The sequence below is a fragment of the Arvicola amphibius genome, chromosome 6, assembly GCF_903992535.2.
Source record: "Arvicola amphibius chromosome 6, mArvAmp1.2, whole genome shotgun sequence".
Lineage (NCBI taxonomy): Eukaryota > Metazoa > Chordata > Mammalia > Rodentia > Cricetidae > Arvicola > Arvicola amphibius.
Genome location: NC_052052.2, coordinates 38,285,599 through 38,310,217, shown reverse-complemented (window position 1 = coordinate 38,310,217; position 24,619 = coordinate 38,285,599). Strand labels below are relative to the sequence as shown.

The 24,619-nt window shown below is 37.0% G+C and overlaps 1 protein-coding gene across 2 annotated transcripts in view; it reads left to right on the top strand.

Annotated features, from left to right (window-relative positions):
- Faf1 (Fas associated factor 1) overlaps positions 1-24,619 on the top strand; it is a 278,068-nt gene that overhangs the window by 141,108 nt on the left and 112,341 nt on the right. For both annotated transcript variants that reach the window (XM_038332461.1, XM_038332462.1), the window contains exon 9: positions 24,344-24,439. In XM_038332461.1, the coding sequence (XP_038188389.1) occupies positions 24,344-24,439 (96 nt within the window). The remainder of the gene's footprint in view (positions 1-24,343; positions 24,440-24,619) is intronic.

Genomic DNA, 24,619 nt, shown 5'->3' with positions numbered 1-24,619 from the left:
TATTTCTTCATTGAAATTATTATTTTATTGTTTTTAATACAGTATTGATTTTGTATTTAATATTTGATTTTTTTCCTATTTTGAAATAATTGTGACATTTCTTTCCTTAATTAGAGTGCATCCCTCACATGTGCTGTAAATAAACCCAGAGTTTTGTGCATATTAAGCAACTGTACAGCTGAACTATATAGCTCCAGCCTTAACAAAAAATGTTTTTGAAATGGTATCACTATGGTACTCAGACTGCCTTTTAGATAGTAGGGACATAATACATGCCTTTAATAAATAAATCCCCACAAACCCTGACTTCCTATTTTTAAAAACTAGTTAATATATATTTCAAATAAGTTAATACTTATGTGTTGTGCTTCAGAATGTAACAGACCATGAAAATGGAGAAAATTTCCACAATTAATCTACTTAGGTAGAATCTTTCTAGTGCAGATTATGCATCTCTGAATTTTACTTTGATCTCAGAATGATGCAAACAGATGCTGGAAGTATTTTGGCTTCAGTTCCAGCCCTTCCAGTCTCTTGATCTGACTCCCTGTAGTTTTTTTATTTCCTTGATAGTTGCAGCTCTCACCATTTTTTCCTCTTTTCATGTCTCCCATTCTTGCTCACTGTTTTTGTGAAATATGAAATATTTTTGTTAAATGCATTCATAACATTAATCACCTGTTTCAAATCATTGGTGTTTCTCTACTGCCTATAATATAAGCACCTAAACTCCTATGGACCTCTGAAGTTCAGAGGTATATAAGTAGAATGTTGTATCTCCGTTTGAGATCCATCTCCAACTTGTCTACCAAAACGTCTCTTTTGTTCTTTGGTTCAGTTACACCAGCCCATTGCTGTGTGTCCTTTCTTCAGTGAGGAATTTTTAAATCTAATCCAAAATTCCTGAAAATTTCAAACTACAAAATGCCACAATAGCAGTGAATGGATCTAATCCAGCAGAGCCCTCCCAGGCTGTCCACTCGGCAATACTGCTTCAAGCTTAATAGATGTTTTGAGTTATTTGGTACTAGAGGTTCTGAAGAGATGAAACTCAATAAAAGTAAGGATCCATAAAGCTAGGAGCTGATAAAAATAGCATCAGGTTTTAGAAGAACATGATATGTCATAATATAGAAGATATTAAGGGACCCTACTGTACCAAGGTGGGATTTGTTGATAGAGAAAGCTAGACCTTCAAGCAAGTCTAGAAGAAACTCCAAATTTCCTGTCACTTGTGCACAATTGTGCCCACCACTCTTTCCCATAAGCACAGTTATACAATTAACTGTTGTCCCTAGGAAACCAAATTCTTAAGAGTATCCCCTGAGGATATCCCATTTGAGTAGAAATTAGTTCGTTGTTTGCTACTGCATTTTATATGCCATGTAATCTTTCTTAAGCCCGAGTAGATAACTTTGGTGAGCTTTTTGAGTTCATAAAGCTAAAAGATATTTTATCCAGCATGACCCATGACTGACCATGTGGTTATTGCTTTGTGTTGTTTACAATAATGCATGGTAAGTGTCCCTCAAACAAATTGAGTAAAAACTTAAGGTTAGGAAATTGGAAAAAGTCCAGTTTGGATAATGTCAATTTAGCTGAGGAAGAGTTCATATGGTACTGGTAATTTAGGAGATCTTTGGATTATGTGATGTGTATAAGCATCTTGAATGACAGAATGCGGAATAGGGGTATATGGTACTTTGAATCCTGAAGATTCATGGAGCCCTTCTGTAATTCCTGACCAAGCCTTCTAAATTCTCTGGACTTTTGTTTCATTAGTAGAGAAATGAATTGTATTAGAGAATATGCTTATTCTAGGCACAGTGGAGCAAACCCTTTAATCCCAGCAATTTGGAGACAGAGGTACACAGATGTCTTTGAGTTCCAGACCAGCCTGGTCTACATAGTGAGTTATAGGCCAGACAAAACTATGTAGGGAAACCCTGTCCAAATTAATGAATTAATTATTATTGTTGTTATTTAAGGAAAATGCATATAACCACAAGTTTAAAAGAGTTAAAGTACCTTCAGGCTTGCTAGTTTGCTAAATCTGTGTTTATCTGTCATATAGGGTACATTAACTTTAGGATTAAATGAGATAATGAATATAAATAGCTTAACTATTAAATACGAAAATTTCTTTCATATGGGTGAAGGGGTATAGGCTATGGAATCAGAACCACTTGAATTAAAATTAAATCTCAGGTCTACTATGAACAAACACTCCCAGAACTTATGTTTTCTTGCCTTGAAGATGGAAGTAGTAATACCTCATAGAGCTCTTCTATTAACTAACAGTAGGAGAATGAATTTTAAATGTACAGTAAAGAGTAGATGTCTAATAAATGTCAAATCCAAAATGTCCCCTAATTCTAAAATTAAATGATTCTCCACAATATTAATGTATAATTTTTTAGTAAGTGAAGTGGAATAGCTAAAATTAAAACAGATTTCAATTAGTAAAATATTCTAGAATGTCAACTGCAATATCATCTTTTAAAAAATAAAGCTTACATTACTGCTCAAATCATCTTTTAATTTACTTATCAATTTTAGTCCATTTTCTAAAGAAGATATATAACATTGTTACATGTTGCTAAAATAATATATAAAATTATCCATTCCAACCCTGAAAAAGTTGTTCAGTCTTTTGTTAGATTCACTATTTTCATTTTTCTTTAACTGTGGCAATTTTTAGTAAATTTATTCTACTCAAATTTACAGTTCTTTTTTTTCTTAAGTGTCATCTTAGGATTATTTCTTTTGACTCAAGGCCATGTGAAAACTTAGAAAATAAAGAGTCAGTGTTGTACAATTATATAAGTAAGTATTGAAAGGGAGTAGAAGTAATCCTCCCTCAGTAGGTAATTTTTTCTTTGCTGTTTTAAAATTTAAATTTTCTTTTGAGAATTTTGTAGAACTTATTATGATTAGTGCTCCCAAATGATATGTCTGTTAAGAATTAACTTTATAAACACTTTTTATTTTATATTCAGTTTGTAACATTCAGCTACACAAATACTTCAGGAGCTAGACATAATGGAACATACCTGTAATCTTAGAATTAAAAGGCAGAGGAAGGAGTATTGTCATAAATCTAAAGCTATCCTGGTCGACATAGTAAATCCCTGGCCAGCCAGGGCTAAATAGTGAGACTCAATCTAACATGCGCACATGTACATACATACACACACACACAAATTCAGGATTGAGTACCTAATAAAAGTAATACCTGATTTAGGAATAAAGGTCTATTTTTATCATATATCAAAATGCTTTTAAAAATACGATTAGCTGTAAGAATTTTGCTCTCCGTTCGTTTGCTCACTATAAAGGCTTATTGTATACATGTGTGAATACAGATAATCAGAAAAGCAACAGGTAAGCAAGTGCACATAAGTATGTAGAGAAATGACCCTCTGGTTCCTAAGATTAAAAGTAAATGTAAAATAGTGCCAGAAATACTGTTCTTGAGTTTATTATCTGAGAGGTCTAGAGGATGATCGTAGAAGGTTGGAAGTCAAGGGAGGAGATGGTTTTATTTTAGGCAGAATACTATGTAGGGCCCTACACTAAAAATATGGACAGTGCTTCAGTTTACTAAAAAGTGTTAATAAAAGGGATCAAATGCACATAATATTTTAGTGGTTTCAGAATATACAAAAGTTTACAGAACTACCAGGGGGTAAAAAGCAAGTTTAACATGTTTCATACCTTACTTATATATGACTGTACCAGATAAGCATAGACCACTACATCTTTATACCTCTAGTGAATACTTGGGTAAGACTGTAGCACTTCTAGATGGCATTTTCCAATTGTGTTACATTTTTAATTGTGCTAGAGTATTGTTTATGCTCAATACATGGTTATATAATTTCTATACCAATTCAAAGTTTTTTCAATTAATTTTTTAAAATATTTCTTACATAAGTGGTTTTATGTAATTTTCATTCTTCTCCCAACTCCTCCTGTGTTCTTCATACTTCTCTCTATATATACACCCTGCTGAGTCTATTTAGTGTCATTCATATGTATATGCATTTAGACCGATCAGTTGTGATTGGGTCACCTATCAGGGAACTCATCTCTGAGAAGACCGATTTCCCCATTTATTGCTTACAAGTCTTCATCAAGGGATAGGGTCTGTTGATATGTTAGCTGGTGCTGTCATTGTGCAAGTCTTGTTTATGATCGTATTTTTGAGATACCATGAGTATAACTTTCCTGTCATATATAGAAGTACTGCCTTGCAGTAGACATCTTAATCTTCTGGTTCATACAGTTCCCACCATCACCAGCAGTGTTTCCTGAGGCTTATGTGTAGAGCTGTGTTATAGATGTATCCAGTTGGCATTGGGCACCATATTGTCAATTGCCCTCTGCATTCTGACCAGTTCTGGATTTCTATAATGATTTCTGTCTGCTGCAGAAAGAAACTTCCTTAATGAAGGATAAAAGTTACACTCATCTGTGGTGGTTATAAAGTATTTAGAATACAGTTAGAAATTATACTGGTCAGTAGTAGTAGTATGATTTATTTTAGGGTATATGACTCACCAGCTTTGAGTACTTGCTAAGTTTATAGTACTGAGCATAAATTACCTTGTTTTATATAGTGGGCCTTAAGTCCAAGTAGACGACTGTTGGTTACCACCAAGATAAAAGTGCTGCTATGCACCCTTATGGACATCTTGACATTCTGGCCATTGTTGTTGTTCTTGATAGTTGGGTTCTGACCAATGACTGCTTTTTCTCCCTTTGAGTTTGCATAGCACCCTTGATCACTGTGAGAACCAGACCTCAGGGAGGGGGCTTCCAGATCACTTGCAATTCAGTTGCTTCAAGTCCTGTGTCTGAGTGTGTGGATTCTTCAGCATACGGTCTTATCTTCAAGTTCAAGAGGCATCAAAGGGCAGTGACAATGCCTATATTGTTTTGGGAGACACTTCCACTCCCCTGGCCAGTGACTCGAAGCTAAATTTCTCATGCCCAGCTCTTGGGTTTTCTTAGATTCTCTATGACTCTTGGGGAAAGCTTTATTGCTTCCTTTAAGTTGTATGTATTTTTTATCAGCTATATTATTTACCCTTATAAACTTGTGAGTCATGTCTACCAAAATCTAGTTGAAATAGTGTTTGAATTATGCTGATTTTCATGATTCCCATAAATTAACTCTTATTGTAAAAAGATATTAAATAGTAATTTTAAATATAAAACTACTAGTACACCTTTATTGAAATGTTTAAACCACATTTATTTACTTGAGTAGTTTATATTGGTTTAGTTTATTGACTTGCCATCTCCTGTTAAATACTTTTCACTTAGATATAGTTAGTTATTTGAACTTCAATAATAGTTTTTAGTAGTTATTTCACATAGAATACTTTCTAGGCTTTGAATTGTATAAATAGATAAGCTTTGTATTTCTCGTAAAATTAGAAGTCTTTTCTATTTTATCTTGGCAAGGAAAATGGACAGACTTACTATATTAGTAGGTTGTACAAAGCAACCTGTTTGACCTGTGGTACCAGAAATACTGTGTCTTTAAGGGCTGTAGAATGTGGTGTCTGAGTATAGATACATCCAACCTTGTGGCTCTTTCAGACTAACATGCATGCACACATGCACGCACACCCATGCTAAAGTTTAAACCTTTGAGTCTGTGCATGCCAAGCAAACACTCTACCAGTGAGGTATATGGTCTTAGAAACCAGAAATGTTAGAGATTTACAAACAAGGGTTAGGGGTAAGCTGAAGAAAAAAAATTACTTGGCTGAAATGGGCTATGAATGAATAATTAGCAAGGTGAAGTTAGTTTTTCTCATTTCTAACTAGTACCCGTTTTTGTTGGTGTTTCTAACTTAGTGTAGCTAATCTAGACTGTTTTTCTTACACGTAAAAGCCAGGAGTAGAGACCTAGCAGAACTCTGTCCATATGTCTAGTCAAAGTTATTAGCATAAATGCCTGAGTTTTGCCAAGGAATTAGATACTGCTGAAAAAATATCGGGAGCTCCTATATTTGCTATCCAAAGATTTCCACAGTGTTTGAGGGGTAAATGGTATCTTCTGTTGATGAGACATGTGCCAGCTAGCCGGCTGGTACTCTCCATGCATGTAAAGCAGGGGAAGTTGTATCTTTGACTTTATGAAAGCCTGTGTTCTTAGGGTGAGCTGAAGTGGCCACAAATTAATACAGTAGCTTTCTAACATTAGGAGGCTCTTAGATTAATACAATCTCTTCATCAAAAAATTGAAGAACCATTTGGTTCAATTCCCTGTGAATATATTAACTGTAGAATAAGACACAGGGCCCATTTTTCTAAGATCCTCTACTCATAATTAAGATTTTCTATGTTGATTTTATTAAGATTTTATTCATACGTGACTATAAATGCTAGAAAACAAAATTTTTCTTTTAAAAATATCAAACATTTCTGGCGTATTTTCATAAATAAAATGGCATTAAAAATTTGTCAAACTGTTAACGATGCTAAAATTTTGCATCAGTCTTGCCATATCACGATTGCCATAAAGTAATTCACTGCAGGTAGGCATGATTTTTTTCTATTTGCAGACTATTTCTTTTACTGAATTTTCAGTTCAGTGTTATTATTTTTCTCTTTGGCTTTCATGCATATTTAGTTTTTAGAATCTGTTACAAAGCCAGATTCCATTAACTCTGGCTGGCATCCTCCAGCCTTTGTGAGGGGGGTTTTGGTGGGTGATGAATATTGAATTCCTTTTACCTTTGAGCATGTAATAAACAGTGGACCTTGGGCATTTGTGAATAATATTGTACACATTGTGGCAAATATAAATCTGCTCACAGTTATTTTACTAGTGCATATTTGCATTGGTTATGATGTAAACAAATATTTCAGAATTTTGGATCATCATCTAAATAGCAAATAATGAAGTATCTTGAGCATAACCATTATTATTCTGTTTTTTTTTAGTTCAAATTGAAGAAAAATGGAATAAAAGACTATTTTATTTGTTCTTTAAATCCCTATCAGCAGAAAGTAATTAGCTGAAGATCCACAATTAGCCTCTCAGCAGTCCACATTAACCGTATCCTCCATCCCAGGTCTTTTCAGACCTCGGGTAATTCTGTGAATATTTTTCGTTTGATACAGAGGCTTATAATAACTAGCTTGAAATATATCTAAAAATATATTTCTTTTAGGTTAATGTCTACTCTCCAATAATAACTTTCTGTTTTGCAATTGGTTTAAAGGCATAAAAGAATGCTTGTTGCCTCTTTAGATAGTATAAAACTATGCCTTTCCCTTGATAAGCTTAGATATAGCAGCTTTGCTTTGACTAGCTATTCCATTATTGGTTCTAAGTGTCTTGCTACAAAAGAATTAACAAAATTAACCACACATTCAAGTAAAGATGATGAAAATTTAAAAGAGCCACTCATTACCATTGCCACATAGTAAAATGTTATTGCTCACTGCCGTGTGTGTGTGTGTGTGCGCGCGCGCATGTTTGCATATGGGTGTGCGTGTAGAAACCAGAGGTTTAAATCTGAATGTTGTTCTTGCTCACTCTTCACATTTGTTTTGAGACCAGGTCTCTCACTGAACTTGGAGCTCACTGTTTCAGCTAGCCTGGCTAGTGAGCTCCTGGGATCCGCTTGTCTTCACTCCCCGCACTTCACTTCTATGTGTGGGCCAACAAGTCTATATTTAATGTGGGTGCTGGGGGTCTAGGGTTTTCAGGATTGCACTGCGGGCAGTTTACCGACCGAGCCAGCCCCTTTTGTTTACCTTTTTGCTTTGGTTTTCTTTAGAAGGAAATGTGTTTAGTTGTGTAGTATTCTTGCATAATTCAAATCCTTCATAAAGCTAACCCTGGGAACCGATTCTGCGACTCTCTGGATGTTTTTATGTAACCTGCTTTTGTAGGTTTAAATTACATTTTGGGACACTGTTTTTGTGGCTGAATTAGAAACTTTTTTTTCTTTTCTTTTTTTTCTTTTTTCTTTTTTTTTTACATTAAACCTGTGATAAGTAATTGTCACAGTTAGCGCCCTGGTACAATGCTAATTTGAAGTGACATGTCCACACTGGCCCTCAGTAACATGAAGAAGCCTAACAGGTGTGAGGGGCGTGGCTTCCCATGGGTTCTGCTGAACTTCTAACCAGAGAAAAATAGCAGAAAAAGTGAAATGAACCTTGAATAAAGCTGTCAGCAGTAATTATCTCAGCGACAGTGCTGCTTTTAGAACCTGATTGCTGAGTACCTTCCAGGAGATACTTATCCATAGAACATAATTAAGAATCGCAATATCATTATAAAGTATAAATTATTAGGTACTTAGACATTTTAAATTTTAGTACATGTTTTATTTTTATTTTTTGCAGTAAGTTTTAGTGATTACTTTTTTTTCTCATATTTTCTATTTAGTCACCCATTATGGTATGAAATCTCTGGGAAAGGATACGTCCACAATCAGAAAAATATTTTCAAGTTTGCTTTTCAGTTAGACAAATGTTCCATGTGCTGGAGTTTTCTTTATGAAACAGGAAATGTGTGTGATAAATTGAATAACCTGAGGTCATCATGCAAGTGCTGTTGCATTTGAATTGATTATGAACCAGATAAACTGAATAAATCTTTCAGTTTGTTCTCCAAGCACAATTCAGTGGTTTTTTTTCCAGTTTATTTATTTTTTATTAAAAAATTGCCATCTCCTCCCCTCCTCCTCCCCCTTCCCTCCCTTTCCCTCCACCCCTACCCCTACTCCCTCCCTCTCCAGGCCAAAGAGCCATCAGGGTTCTCTACACTATGTTGAGTTCAAGGTCCTCCCAACTCCCTCCAGGTCCAGGAAGGTGAGCAACCAAACTGACAAGGCTCACACAGAGCCCGTCCTTGTCGTAGAGACCAAGCCCATCGCCATTGTCCTTGGCTTCTCTGTCAGCCTCCACCATCAGCCACTTTCAGAGAGTCCGATTTGGTCGGATGTTCCATCAGTCCCATTCCAACTGGACTTGGTGATCTCCCGTTAGTTCTGTCCTGCCGTCTCAGTGGGTGAACGCTGGTTCTGACTTTCTTTCTCATGATCTCTCTCCTTCTGCTCCTCATCAGGACCTTGGGAGCTCAGTCCGGTGCTCCAAATGTGGGGCTCTGTCTCTATCTCCAAACATCGCCAGGTGAAGGTTCTATGGTGATATGCAAGATATTCATGAGTATGGCTATAGGATCTGGCCTTTTTCGGCTCCCTCTCTGCAGCTGCCCAAGGAACTAGCTGGGGGCATCTCCCAGGACACCTGGCAACCCCTCTAGAGTCAAGTCTCTTGACAACCCTCAGATGGCTCACTTAATTAAGATATATGCTTCCCTGCTCCCATGTCCACCCTTCCTATAAAGGCTAGGCTCACAACCAAAATATAAGAGTTTGGTTCCCAGTGTTTTTTTTTTTTATAGTGGCATTTTTAAAGTATAATTTGTTCAACAAAATAATTCAAATGATAAATAATGTTTTCTTTGTCTGAGAAGTATGTAGAAGTCAAAATGAGATTTTCCTTTAAGAATTTTCTGCTTATAGATAATATTTTTTAAAAATAATATTTTCTACAGAAATTGTTCCTGTCCTCAGTCATATCACTCTGAATATCTCCCCTCTGTTCTGATCCTGGAAGTTCAGCAGGACTGGTACTTTGATGAGAGAATTTCCTCCTTCCTTCCTTCCTTCCTTCCTTCCTTCCTTCCTTCCTTCCTTCCTTCCTTCCTCCCTCCCTCCCTCCCTCCCTCCCTCCCTCCCTCCCTCCCTCCGTCCCTCCCTCCCTCCCTCCCTTTATGCCTTAAAATATAATTCTGTATTTTCAGTAATCAAATGAGACCTAGAGAGCTAACTTTTTTATTCATAATTTAGCTTTATCATTTTCCACAGGTAGCTAGGATGGTTCACATTGCATGTGAAATGACATCTTTCAGGAAAGACTAGGAATCAACTTATATTATGAGTCCACTCTGGTGTTTACTAGCTTTGTGGTCTTGGGAGGTCTGAGTTGCCTTTTCCTGTGGAATGGTAATGTTCCAACCAGGCTGTGTCCATTATTCCTAAGCAGTGAAAATGAGAATTGGTGTAGTGAAATACAAAAGAGCTAGCACTACATAAATTTTGTTAAAATTCTTTTTTTTTTGTTTTTTGTTTTTTGTTTTTTCGAGACAGGGTTTCTCTGCAGCTTTTTTAGAGCCTGTCCTGGAACTAGCTCTTGTAGACCAGGCTGTAAAATTCTTACCCTAGTAAACCATTAAGCGGAAACTATTCAGCTTTGGCTGTATCTCCTTCACTTAGCTGAGTTCTTAGCACAGTGTGGTCACCTATTTAGTTAAGCAGATGAATAATAATATTTTAATCTACTTAAAATAAGCTTAATATCTAGTTTAGGTAGGTTAGAAGATATATAGGCATATAGATGTCCTGGAAGACAAATTTGTTGAACCATTTTAAACTTCACAGCAGTATTATGACTTACAGATAGAGTAAGAAAGACTTCTTCAGAGTCACATAGTTGTTAACAGACACAAGACTTCAGATTCTGGTGTAGAGCTTTGAAGCGCACGTTCATAATCACTCTGCTCTAACTCCTCCCAAGGGAGCATATGACTTCTGCTTTCCAAAGACATTGCCTTACATTGACACATATTTCCCATGACTTCCTTGTCACAGTTAAACCTGATTTGGAAGACATGGAGGATAATTTATGGTTGAGCTCCTCATTATTTGGTTTGACACACTCTTCCCCTTCTCAAACAGCCGGTCCTGCGTTCCATCTCAATCTCCAAAGCAGTGTGGCTGTCTCTCCTAAGGGTACCTCTTCTCCAGTGTCAGAATTCTCATATAAGTCTGTTGCCTCAGAAGATCTAGAGACTTGATTTTCCCCTCAGTTTTAGCTCCTTGGCCCACCCACATATAACCTTGGCCTCTGACATTGCCCGTGCCGCCATCTTTTCAGCACTACCTATGCTGCTTGTCCTCTCCTAGGAACTAATTGAATAAAAGGCACCTATTCTTTAGAGATCTGTCCAAATGCCACAGGCTGAGGTCACACCAAATGATATAATGCACTTTAGAAGGCAGGGGTAGTTGTAATTGTTTAAGAGTATTAGTGTGAGTTGTGAAGTACATTCACCCCTATCTTTTCAAATGCCTTGCACATATCAATAAACTAGACAATAAGTAACATTTTGTTAGCTGTTATATAATAAGTATACAATAAACTGGGTAATAGAATAGAGTGGGCAAAAGCCTAGGGGTAGAAAGGCACAAAGGACTCTTGGATCAGCGTGTAGACAAGCCTAAATAGAGATTCGAAGGAGCAGTAGCTAGTGATGACTAAAGATGATCCAGGTTATTGTCTTGAACACCAAACCAGGGTGTTTGGGGGAGGTTGTTTAGGACAAGTGAAAAAGCTTAAAGTCATCTAGTTCAGTTTTTTCCCACTTTCTTTTTAAGAAAACAAAACAAACGAACAAAAAAGCGAGAATTTTTCTAGATCTGTGAATGTAACCCAGATACAGTGGTGTATTGCAGAGTGTTCTTTTTGTGTTAATCCACCAGTGTTTTAAACACAGAATTCTATTACAGGCAGCTTTAATTGTGACAAAGGGGCAGGTGTGTGTATATGCTCGTTCGCACATGCACATGCCTGCCTTTATAGGTTGTTAAATGTATTTCAGCTAGATGTTCTCAGTAGACTTACTTGATCTCCTAAAGTTATTGCTTTTTATCTCATAGTAATTAAATGGGATGACTATAGCAGATTCTGCTTTGTGGTGCTTAGAATTCAACCTGTAGGGCCTCACCCGTGCTAGACAGGGATTCTACCACTAAGCCATATTCCTAGCCTAAGTAGGCTCTCCTTTTGCATTTCAAACTCTTTTCTTTTTCTCCACCCGTCCACCCCATACTGTGTGTATGTTTGTGTATGTGTGCGTGCACACACATACGTGCCAGCCCATGTGTGGAGGTGAGAGAACCACAGTCAGTGTCAATGAAGAACTATTGTAAAGCAGCTCTCTCATCAAGTGAGTTCCAGAGTTTGAACTCAGACTGTGCTCTTGGGTGCAAGTGCCTTTACCTGCTGGGCCATTTTGCAAGCTTCTGGATCAACTTTTGGATAATGCGTTGTAACATAAACTTCTTAAAATGTTGCTAATAAGCAGGTACTAAATGATATTAGAGATAGGCTCTTAGAAGTACTCAGAGCCACAATATATTTAAACAAACACGGTCCACTGGGTAGCATTTATAATAATGTTATAAAACAGGAAATAAGCCTTTAAATAATTTAGACTTCTTTTGTTCACTTAGGAAAATCTATTTAATGAACATTGTTTAGCATATTTTGAATATCTTGGACATGGAAAGATTAAGTAGTTTATTAGGGTGCTTTATGTATCTTTCAGTACACATGCTAATTAGCCTAAGTGTAGTTACATTAGCTTGTGTAAAAACACTTACATTGTCTTTTAGGGTTAGACTATTAAAGAAACAGGCCTTGTAACTGAAACATGTAAGGTGACCCTGCTGTCTGTCAAGGAGTTGAGCCAAAGACAAAATGTGGGTGTGCGTGTGTGTTACAAAGTTATCTGTACTACGCTAGGCACTTTTTCAGGCATCATCTTTTTATTGCTGTCAACAGAGGTCATTCTCCTGTCTCAGATGAGCAAACTGAGATCTCATGAGATCAAACAGCTTTCCCAGGAAATAGCATTAATATCAAAGCCAGGTTATCTATATACTATTTTGATGTGTAGTAAGAACGTAAGTGTTGATTGAATGACTAAATTATAGACTGTAAATAACTATATGGTTTATGCATATTCATCAACTAGCTATAAACGATTGAGTAATATGGAGAGACAAGAAAAATCTGCACACATTCCAGATCTTTTCCCCCGCCTCCCCCTCCCCAAAGTTTGGATTAGAAGCCATACATTTGTGAGAGTTATTCTCTCTTCTGCCCTCCGCCAGAGGGTGCTCAGAAGCAATGAAATGACAGAAGTGATCGTGACAGGAATTTGGAAACAAAGAGGTATTTTCCTTCACAGCTGGGCTCTTGGCCTTTCTAGGAATGAGTAGAATTAGAATCCTCCCTTCAGCTCAAGTGGCTTCTGTGATTTACAGTTCCTCATCAATAACAACTTACCCACTTTCCTGAAGTTAATACTTTCTACAGGTAACACTGACTGTTCTCTCTAAGCAGATGTAGAGAGATGCTGCCACTGGTAGACTCAGACTGATCTGCTATTAGGGCTGCAGTTTTTATTGTGTAATTTAATGCTCATGGCAAGTAGTCTGATATTCTGAAATGATTCAGAATGTCTAAAGCACTCAACTGAATTAAAATTGCCAAGTCCAAAATATTGTGGTTTCATATTTACTAATAAGAGTGCTTATTCTAGTCTTCATGTCCCCATGGTGTAATCTGGTTTTGGGAGCTTAAACAGATTTTAAATGGCAAAATTTTAAAGCCTTTTGGTATCGGTCAACCTGATAAGCCTCAGGTAGAGAGCTTTATCATTTGTAGCTGATACTTCCTTGTAAATGAGAGGCTTAACTCAAACTTTTGGGCAGGGAATGTCCTCTCATTTTGGAATCTTTTTTGTGATGTGTAGAACAACCAGTAGGCATCTAGGAGTGGGCATACTGATAGCTTCTCTCTGAATAGTATCAGCAAAGTTTATCAATGATGAGCACATGATGAAGTGTAAGGATCTCTAATGGTAATAATAACTGATGGATCAAAAGGGAAGCCCTTTAGCAGCCATTAGTTTTCTTCCAACTCTGATTCCTCATTTGGTATCAGCATATGTGATTATGTTCATAGCAAACACCTCAAGACTTGTTACTGTTGCTCTTTATTTCATTAAGTCTTACCAACTTGCTGGATCAATTGAAGACTATAACACAGCATAGCCTGGTGACAAATAGTTTTTAAAGCTATTTTCACGGGGGTTTCATAGATAATTGATCTTGACATACACATCTCCTTTTAATATTCCAGTGGTTCCAGAATATTATTAGTAATTTCCTTTAAACAGTGTGCTTTCTTGTGAGGTGACTAAACTGCTATTTAACCCTGCTACAAAAATGTGGCAGTGGGCTAGCCCAGACAAGTGGATGTGCACTTGGTAGCTAGTTTTCTTAATAAGCTTGCTTCAACCTACTGCAAATTAAAGCTATGTGATTTCTACCACACAAGTGATTTAAAAGGGGAAAAATAACCCTTGGTTTTTTTGAATAAAAAAAATAAGCCTTTTGATTTATACTCTGGTTGGCAGTAAATGAAATTTAAGATTCATGACTAAGTTTGACTTTATTGATTCATTGATTTTTCTAGCCGAACTATGAGTTCAGCAGTCTCTGTCTCTGTCTGTCTGTCTGTCTCTGTCTGTCTCTCTCTCTCTCTCTCTCTCTCTCTCTCTCTCTCTCTCTCTCTCTCACACACACACACACACACACACACACACACACACACACAGCTCTTGAGAAGTCAAGGTTTCTCTGTGTAACTCTGGCCATCTGGAACTGGCTGTGTAGACCAGTCTGGCTCCAAACACAGAGATCCGTCTGCCTCTGCCTCCTGAGTGAGGGGATTAGAGGTGTGTGTCAGCACCATCAGACTATATACTCAAAATTTTAGAGTGACCAGTTAGTCACCTTCAGGGCATTTTGTATTTAAGTGGCTTATTTTAGAACAGGGATGTAGTAGAAAGTTTCCTAGTCACTGGAGGCCAGTCCAGTTCCACTTGGATAAATTGCTCTGTCTCTTGAAACTTGGCTTGTGTCCTATGCAACCATAATCCTAAATTTGCAGAGTTTTGTATGTTTAAGAAGCACTTGCTATAAAGTACCTATAAGTGAAAGTTAATAGGTGTGGTTATTTTAATGAAGCCAAAGAAAATTGTTATTGTCTATTAGACCACAAGACGAACTATATATAGTAAGGCACTACAGTTGTCTATAACATAAACTGTCCTGTGCTAATTCTATCTTCCCTTGTGTAGTTACCTGCATGGCTCTGAGTAAGATTCTTCATTTATATAAGCTTAGTAGTCACATCTTTAAAATGTTAATTATGCTGTGTAAAGTAACACACACCATCTGTAATCCCAACAATTGAGAGACTGAGTTATGAGAACCTCAATTTGGAGCCAGCCTGGGCTGCACAGTGGAACCCAGTCTTAAAAACCAAAAGGTAATAATTTAATTCCTTAATAACTACCCAGGGTGATTCTTTGCCACAATGTAAGACAAAGAACCTCTGGTCCAATCCCTGGTAAAGTCCAGCTCCCCTGTTAGTTCTTATGATTGAAGCTCCAATCTGAATTTCTCTTGGCATTTGGTCTTCTGAATTTCCAACAAAATGGGACATTAAGGTCTGCTTAACAACATTTTAGAGCTTCTGTAGCTTGAAGTTCTAAATGCCTGCTGACAACCAAATAGGTTCAGAGTAACAACTGTAGTCTGTATTCCAGTTCTTATAATGGTTACTGTTGTGGCTGTGAGCAAATAATCGACAAAAGCACCTTACGGAGGGTATACATTGACTCATAGTGGACAGAATGCTAATCATGACAAAGAAGTGAGAAAGGTGGCCACACTCTTCAGGAAGCAAAGACATGAGTGCTGGTCAGCTTTAGTGCGTTCTTTTCTTCCTCCTGGAACCACAGCCACTAAACTTGTGCTACCCACATTCACAGTGGCTCCTCCCACCTGAGCTACCAACTCAGAAACAGCCTTATATACATGCCTAGAAATTTATCTCCTAGATTCCTCCAGGTCCTATAAAGTTGACAATCAGTACAAGCTGACCATCATGCTACATTTTAAGAAAATATATTTACTGTTTATAAAATTCTAGATACATATTATCTTAATTAAATATTTGACTCTAAAAAATTAATTTGGGCCAGGTGGTGTGGTAGCTGACACCTTTAATCCTTGCACTTGGGAGGCAGAGGCAGACAGATGACGGATCTTTGAGTTCAAGATGAGCCTGGTCTACAGAGTTTCAGGACAACCAGGACTGCACAGAGAAACCCTGTTTCAAAAAAATAAAATAAAATAAAAAGTTAATCTCAGTGCTAAATGCTCATTGATACAAGTAAAGTTCTTGAGAGTCTTTGATCGTATCTTTAAAAGAGAACAAAAAGTTGTTAATTGTTAAGCTATGTACTATGTGAAAATACCATTTTACAAATAAAATCACAGTTATTTGAAAGTACTGAAAGGTCACAAAAGCACTATTAGGTCAAATTTTGGAATCTTCTTTATGTCCCTCTCATGTAATTATCAAAGCATACAGTGTTTCCTTCATAAACATATTGATAGAAAATATTAACACCATGTCCTGAGAACAAGGCTAATATAGAAACAGAAACACTAACTTGTTTAGAGAGAAGTTTGAAGATGGGATAGCATTCAGGCTGTGTTCTGGTTGGTTACCGCTTAGAGTTCTTATTTGGGTCTATGTTAAGATAAAGCAAAAGGTGGAGCAGAAAGATAGGGAAACTGTCTCTTAGCAAGGAAAGGAGGACTTTAAAAGTTGCTGGCAAAGTGAATGTTGAGTAAGTAGCTGTGATTATTGAAGAGATTATCATAGTAAAGAGGAACTTTGTGCTCTTCCCTGGGACAATTCATCTTAGGGAATTACAGATTCATTGCAAGAAGAAAACCTGAACTTAGAATGCCACTCAAGGGTTTCCTGCTTAAAAACAACCTCCAAGGGAATTGTTTTCTCAGGGTCTGTACACAGTTGATGCAACTGTCTCCTAGGGTTCCCAGGCTCTATAGCAAGCTTGCAACAGAATGTATCCTGCTGAGGCCAGATAATGTGGGGTAGGACCAAAGTCCCTGAAAGGGAGTCACATTGGTCCACTGTGTGAAACTGAAAGTAACCTCAGTTACATTGGTCTCCGTAATTGGAGACCCCAGTGAAGCAGGGGTTTTGTTGTTGTTGTTGTTGTTGTTGTTGTTGTTGTTTGTTTTTTACTCTTTGTGGGCCCCCCACCCAACTCCCCAGTAAATACATAGAGACTTATTCTTACTTAAGAATATATGTCCCTAGTGTGGCTTGTTTCTAGCCTGCTTTTCTAGCTTGAATTATCCCTTTTCTCTGTGTTTTGCCCATGGGCTTTTTACCTTTCTCAATTCTGTATACCTTTCTTTTCTTCTTACTCTGTGGCTGGCTGAGTCTCTGGTGTCCTCTTCTCCTCCTTTTCCAGCTCCTCGCTTTTCTTTTTCCAGGATTTCTATTCCCTTTTATTCTCTCTGCCTTCCATTCTCACCTGTCCTCTCTCTCCTGCCTTACTATTGAATGCTCAGCTTCAGGCCAAATAACACAGCTTTACAGAATTAAACAAATGCAACATAAAAGAATGCATAGCAGCATTCTTTGTAATAGCTAGAAACTGGAAACAACCTGGCTGCCCCTCAACTGAAGAATGGATAAAGAAAATATAGTACATTTGCACAATGGAGTACTATTCAATGTTAAAAACAAACAAACAAACAAAAATGACATCTTGAAATTTGCAGGCAAATGGATGGAACTAGAAAAAAACATCCTGAGTGAGGTAACCCAGACAGAGAAAGACAAACATAGTATGTACTCACTCATAAGTGGCTATCAGACATAAAGCAAAGGATAACCAACACACAGTTTACAATCCCAGAGAAGATAGGAAACAAGGAGAACCCCAAGAGAGACATACATGGACCCCCTTGGAAGGGGAAGTAGACAAGATTTCTTTAGTAAAGTGGCAGCTTGGGGAAGGGGGACAGTGATAGTGGAGTGGGGAGTGGAGAAGGGGAGAGAAGAGGAGAACATGAGGGATTGGAAGGTCAAGTTGGATGAAGGTCAGAAAGAGAGAACAAGGAAAGAGATACCTTGAAAGAGGGAGCCATTATGGGGTTAGCAAGAAACCAGGCAATAGGGAAATTCCCAGGAATCCACAAGGATGACCCCAGCTAATAATCTAAGAAATAGTGGAGACATTACCTAAAAATACCCTTACCCTGTAATCAGAGTGATGACTACCTTAATTGTCATCATAGAACCTTCATCTAGTAACTAATGGAAGAAGCTAAGCACTGGGCCAAACTCCTGGAATCCACTCATCGATATTATGAGCAAAGGGCAAGACCATGATGGGGAAACCCATAGAAACAGCTGACCCGAGCTAGTGGGAGCTGTGGAACCTGCTTAAGACTTAACTAGGCCCCCTGAATGTCTGTTTCAGTTGTGTGGTTTGAACAGTTTGTGGGGCCACCAACAGTGGAACCAGTATTTATCTCGAGTGCTTGAAATGCTCTTTGAAGCCCATTCCCTATGGAGGGATACCTTGCTCAGCCTAGATACAGAAGAGAGGGCCTTGTTCCTGCCTCAAATGATGTGACAGACTTTGTTGACTCCCCATGGAAGGCCTCACCTTCTCTGAGGAGTGGCTGGGGTGGGTTGAGGAGAAGATTGGAAGAGTTGGAGGAGTGGAGGGAGAGGGAGCTGGAATTGGTTTGTAAAATGCGATTGTTTTAAAAATAAAATAAAAAATCATAAAATATAGAAGAATGCAGCACATCTTTGTATCATTAAACAAATATTCTACAGCATAAATGAATGTAACACATCTTAAATTAATATTCCACAACACTCCGGAATGTTGGAGATGCCAGGACTGTGGTTTATCTGCGAAGGAAAAGCTGTAGCCAGAGCAGAGCCATCTCAAGAGAGAGGCTTATGTATTGCACACAGCAGGAATGCAGGGTGGGCTTACCAAAACTGTTTGGATGATGCTATCATCATCCTATCATCTGCCCCAGATGATGGACATGGAGCTGTAGGATTTGGTGGTTCCCCTGCTAGGTTTCAGTCCTGCTATGATCTAACTATTCATTTCTGTGTATCCCATGTCTGCTTTTTTTCCCTTCTAGAATGAGAATGTTTATTTGTAACATTATATATTGGAAATCTGTAACTTAGTTTTGATTTTATTGTAGCTCACAAAATTTTACCTTGAGTTGCGGAAGAGGCTTTCAACTTTGGAGTGCTGAATAGTGTAGGGAGTACTAAGAGTCTGCAAACTTCTAGAGATGGACCAAGTACATGTGCATTGTGAGAGGCAATGAACTGATGGGGACACGGGTTTCAAGGTTATGACTTAGAAGTGCTAGTGTTCCTTTTTGTTAAGAATTTAGAAGACCAAATGCCAAGAGAATTTCAGATTAGAGCTTCAATCATAAGAACTAACAGGGGAGCTGGAGTATTCATTGTAGTGAGTTCTAGAAATGAATTTGAGTCAGACACACTGAGTTTAGAAGTCTGTTCCTGAATGTTCAGTGTATAGTGCATCTGTATGTGAAGCATCACACCCATTTACATATAAAATTAATAGGTGTCACCCCCAAAAATTCCATACCCAGACATCTTCTGCTCCTTTGGCAATCGACTGAAACATTGAATCCTCATCTTTTCCTTGAATTGCTAAACAGAAAATTCAGTTGGTGGTTTCTTTTTAAAACAAACTTATAAAATAATGCTATCCTTATGTTCCAGTCGTTTTCTTGTGGCCTGTGTAAACTTGCCCAATACATTCCTTTGTGCTTAAAATTGTGATCTTATTTTCAAACTGTGACTACTGTTAAGAGAGTCCTTTAGATATTTTTAAGCGGTGTTTGGAACAACTTAAATGAATAAATATTTTGTTGGTTTAACATTTATTTGTAGTCTAAAAAATCTACATAGTAAAAATTATGATAATATGTAATATCAGCTTATAGATGTTTCCTTGGTCCACTGTTACATTTCATGAAATAATTTTACTCAAACTTTATATGCATTTTCCTATGTAAACACCATTTTTACTAGTAATATTTGCTAGCATAGTCTCTTTACACTAGTTTGTGGTTCAGTACCTTTTGACTCAGTGTATCATAATGCTCCCATTATTTTTATTTTCCCAAGCCACAAGTATTCATTTTCAAAATAATGTTTTATTTGTTGGACAACTACCGTGGACTTGGCATTTTCTTTCACCTGTTAGTTAAACCTTCTTTCTTTGAGAGAAAATGCTGTGCAATATATTACTAGGACAGTTGGCTTCCTTCATTTATTAGTTTCATTTGTCCTATTAAAGTGTATTACTGTCTTCCCAAAATATTTTAAGGTATCTTTACAAGCTTGTTTACAAATACATTCAGTCTAGAGATTGTGAAGCTAGATATCTGTGAGCCGGCATAAAATTGGCATTGCTGTCTTTTTCTTCTTGGCCATTCTTCACGTGTGGTCTCTAAGCTCTTGAAACATCAGTGACTGGGGTTACTGTAGGATAATCTGCTGCACACGCAGTGTATTGTAGAGCGAAGTAGAATGTTTGAACAGACAGCCTGTAGTAGGACAGACAGTCTTTGTAAGTACTCAAGATAAAGCAGCTTCTTATCTTCTGATGGACATTTCAGGGCAAAACTGTATTTATGTCTGGAATAGTTCTGATAATATTTTTACAATTTTACAAATTCCACAATTTGTAAAATTGTATTACTGTTAATATTTTATTGGCATATACATATATATCATTAGAATTATTTATTTTAACCTCAGATATGTTTTATTCATCTATAGGAATTCTCTAACAATTTTCTTAGTGATAAAGTTGAGAGTACTAAACAGAATGACTTTCTGCTTGTACAGTTCTTACAATTAAAGCTTACAAGGACTTTGTCCTATCTGCCTATGAGTTGCAAATATGATCTCTGTCTTGTTTATTATATAGTTATGTCTCATGATTATTTTAAGTATAATTTCAGGCTCAATCTGATGGTATTCACTCATAAGATATGAAGGCTGTAATGAGTATTTTTTTTCTTCCAAGAGATTGCCATTTTGCAAATTATTTTATGTTGTAAAATATTATTTTAAATTGGAAAATATGTTACATTTGTTTATGCTGCATTTAATTACCTAAAGATGTGTTGCTGTTTAACCTTGCCTGCCAAAAGACACCTCATTGGTCTAATAAAAAACTAAATGGCCAATGGCTAGGCAGTAGAAGGATAGACAGTGCTGTCAGGCAGAGAGAATAAGTAGGAGTAGAAATCTAGAGAAAAGAAAGGGGGATGCCTGGGGCCAGAAGCCAGGCAGCTGCCAGCCAGTTAGACAGACAGGGAGGAAACAGGAAAGATATACTGAATGGAAGAAAGGTGAAAAGCCTTGAGGCAAAGCATAGATAAAAAGAAACTGATTTGCCAGCTGGTTGGTGGCCCAAAAGAGCCTACTGCAGTCATTCTTAAGTAATATTTTTAAAAATGAAAGTCCATCTTGACTAAACAATATAAATAACATTATTTTTGGAGAAACTGAATACCATGATATCCTTTTAAAACCAACACTACTGTGTCTTTACAGTAAGGGTTTTTTTTTTTTTTTGAGTGTCTTCTGGGTTTTAGACTGTATTCTGAGTTTTACTTAGATACTTCTCTCCCTGTGATAAATTGATCTGTGCTTATTAATGAGAAGGCAGAAATGAAGAACTCCTACTTATGACTGACCTCTCTAAGAACTAGTAAACAATCTTTCAGCAGTTCTATGTGTAATATTTTTGTCTAGGAAAACAGTATGTCATGGTCTTTCTGAATTACTAGATTCTAAATAACAATTGTTTTGACCATTTGTCAAACTAAGTACCAGAAGGCCTTTGAAGTGCAAAAGATCCTGCCCATATGTCTAAGAGGAAATGAGACACACACAAAGATATACACTAAAAGACAGGTAGAGGTACAAAATATCGTGGATGTAAAGGACTGTGAAAACACAGAGAAAGCTGTTTTTCCTAGTTATCTGCCATCACTTTACCCTATCTTTAACACTGCTGTGAAGACTCATCATTCTCAGATTCCAGTGTAGTGGGTTATGCTGTGTAATGGGAGTTCATTTAGCATAATTAGCCAGTGAGCTATAGGCATGAAAATATACTCCTTCCAACTTTCCCATCTCCAGAAGAGTCCATGCTTGTTGTTTTGTTCATCTCTCTTCTCACCTGGTATACATGTTCCCTTAAGACAGACACTATATTTTATATCTAATCAAAAAATTAGCCTCTCATTTATTTAGGCAGCATTTATTAAGCAATGTGGAAATGAATTATGAAATAACAGAATCTTTGAGTTAAGTTGATTTTGGTTTTTGTTGTTTAAGTCTCTCTGTTCCAAGACTAGCTAGCCTCAAGTTCTTTGTATGACCAAGGGTTATTATATTCTAATGAACCTCTGGTTTTAACTTTTCAGATCTGGGTAACAGGTACACACTGAGTTTGTGTGGAGCTAGAGATCCAACCTTAGGTCTTGTTCATACTAGGCAAATACTCTACCAACCATGCTGTATTCCAAAACCCTTTGGGTTGATCTTTTACTGGGGAACCCATTTAAGTCTTCTCACCTGTGATATGGAAAACACAAGCTTCCCTCGAACACACAGACACACTCCTGCCTTTGCCTCCCAAGTACTGATATTAAAAGTGTGTGTCATCCCACCTGGCTAAACACATGACTTTTTTTCAGCACATTTTATGTGTGTCAGCACACCTCACATGTGATTGAGCATACTTAGGTGTTTATGTGAAGTTGGTATTTTTCATTCCAGTATTTGACTTAAAATTATTAGGCTTGAAACATATATGAATTCTAGTTTTGCCTCACCCACTATTGTCTGCTGCCTATGAATTTATTAATTTGTAGATATTTGTATTTTTTTCACTTTATGTCACATTAATTCACACCTCCCAAAGTTACCAAAAGGATATTTTCGGTGTGCCAAGAATACCATATTTTATTTCTGTTAATAAAAGAAAGTTTGGCTTATGTCATTGCATTAAATACAAAAAATGTGTGCCTTTTGCTTTGCCTGGGATACCCGCACATTTTTTGGTTGTTCAACAGCTTTGTTGATTTGAGTGATGGAAATCAAGCCTACTGAGCATGTGCCCTTCCACTAAGCTCCACCTCCAACCTTAAGCATTGTTTTGTTTTTAAGAATAATTTATTTTTATTTTATGTGTATGTGTATTTTTCCTGCAAGTAAGTATACCATGTGCATACATAGCACACAGAAGCCTGAAGAAGATATTGCCCCTCCAGTCCCCCAGAACTTAAGTTACAATGTGTGCCACAATGTTTTACTTCTACATAGTTAGAATGACGTGAAATGTAAATAGTCTGTAGACACAGTTCTCTGAGATAACATGAGAATAAAATACCATTACATAATAAATCATATTTAACATGCACTATAATGCTATAAAAATGTTACTGATAATCACCACAAGCTATTGGCATTCAAAATTGCTTTGTTAAGTATATTGAAGTTACCCTTTTCCATTGTATTTTCTTCATACTAATCATGAAACAGATTTAAATTTTTAAGTGTATTTTCTTTGAATCCAGTTCCTTAAAAGTTAATTGATATTTATGATGAAACTCAAACTTCAGTCATATTTTTTTATGTTTGGACAATTTCAATTTTAACCTCAATTTATTTTATTTACTATCAGATATACTATGTTTTAGTAGGCAAAAATGTTACTTAATGTTACTTAATTGTTTTTGCTAAGCAGGATAGATTCTTTGGATAGTGTTCTTGATTACAAGGGTAATAAGGATTGTAAACAGAATGTAAACCATGTAAGTTCTTCATGTGTATTTTAGCTTCATAAGCCCTTATAATCTTTACAATTGTGTGTTAGTATTGATGTATAAATAGCATTGTAACTGTGTAGTAAAATAAAGACATCATTGCTATTGGCAAATACTCTTCCTCATGTATCCTGGAAACTAGGAAACTGGGATTTTATTCTGTGAGTGAATGCGGTAGGAATACAGTAGGAATTGGTATTCAAAGCAACTGTATAATTTGGTTTTATGTACAATTTCTGGTTTCTCCTATCGGTTCTGTTTTCTAATGAGACTTAGTCCTGACTGCCGCAGTGCCCTTCAACCCCCCTTTTAAGACAGGGTCTACTCAGTTCCATCTATTCTGGAGCTTACTCAGTAGGCCAGATTGGTCTTGAACTCACAGAGATCCGCCCACCTCTGCCTCCCAACTGCTGGGATCAAAGGTGTGCACCACCATGCCTGGTTTATCATAATATCTTAGGTGTGGAAAAGTTAAAGAGTTTCAAAGCCTTCTTGGTAATTAATGCCCAGGCTAATAGAGTAAGCTTTCTTTCTAACCTCTCTCCAGAAATTATAGGAAAAATAGAAATAGAAAATTCATCTATGAAAGATAACTGCACTTTGTTTAAAATGATACATTCTACTTCCTGCAGATTTGTCTTGCGGAATCAGGGCTCTCTTATCCCTGCCATCGACTTACTGTGGGAAGAAGAACTTCACCTGTGCAGACCCGTGAGCAATCAGAAGAGGTAAGCCTGTTGGCCGGCTTTCCACTGAACTGAAGGCTCACGTCCTCCACTCACCTACCCACTTCCTGTTCTTTTTATTCTCTCCCTTTGCTATGCATTGGTAAAGTTAATGTACCGTGAATGATGTCTCAGTCAAACTTTAAAGGCAGAAACTCTCCATGCAAGATTATTATTACTGAA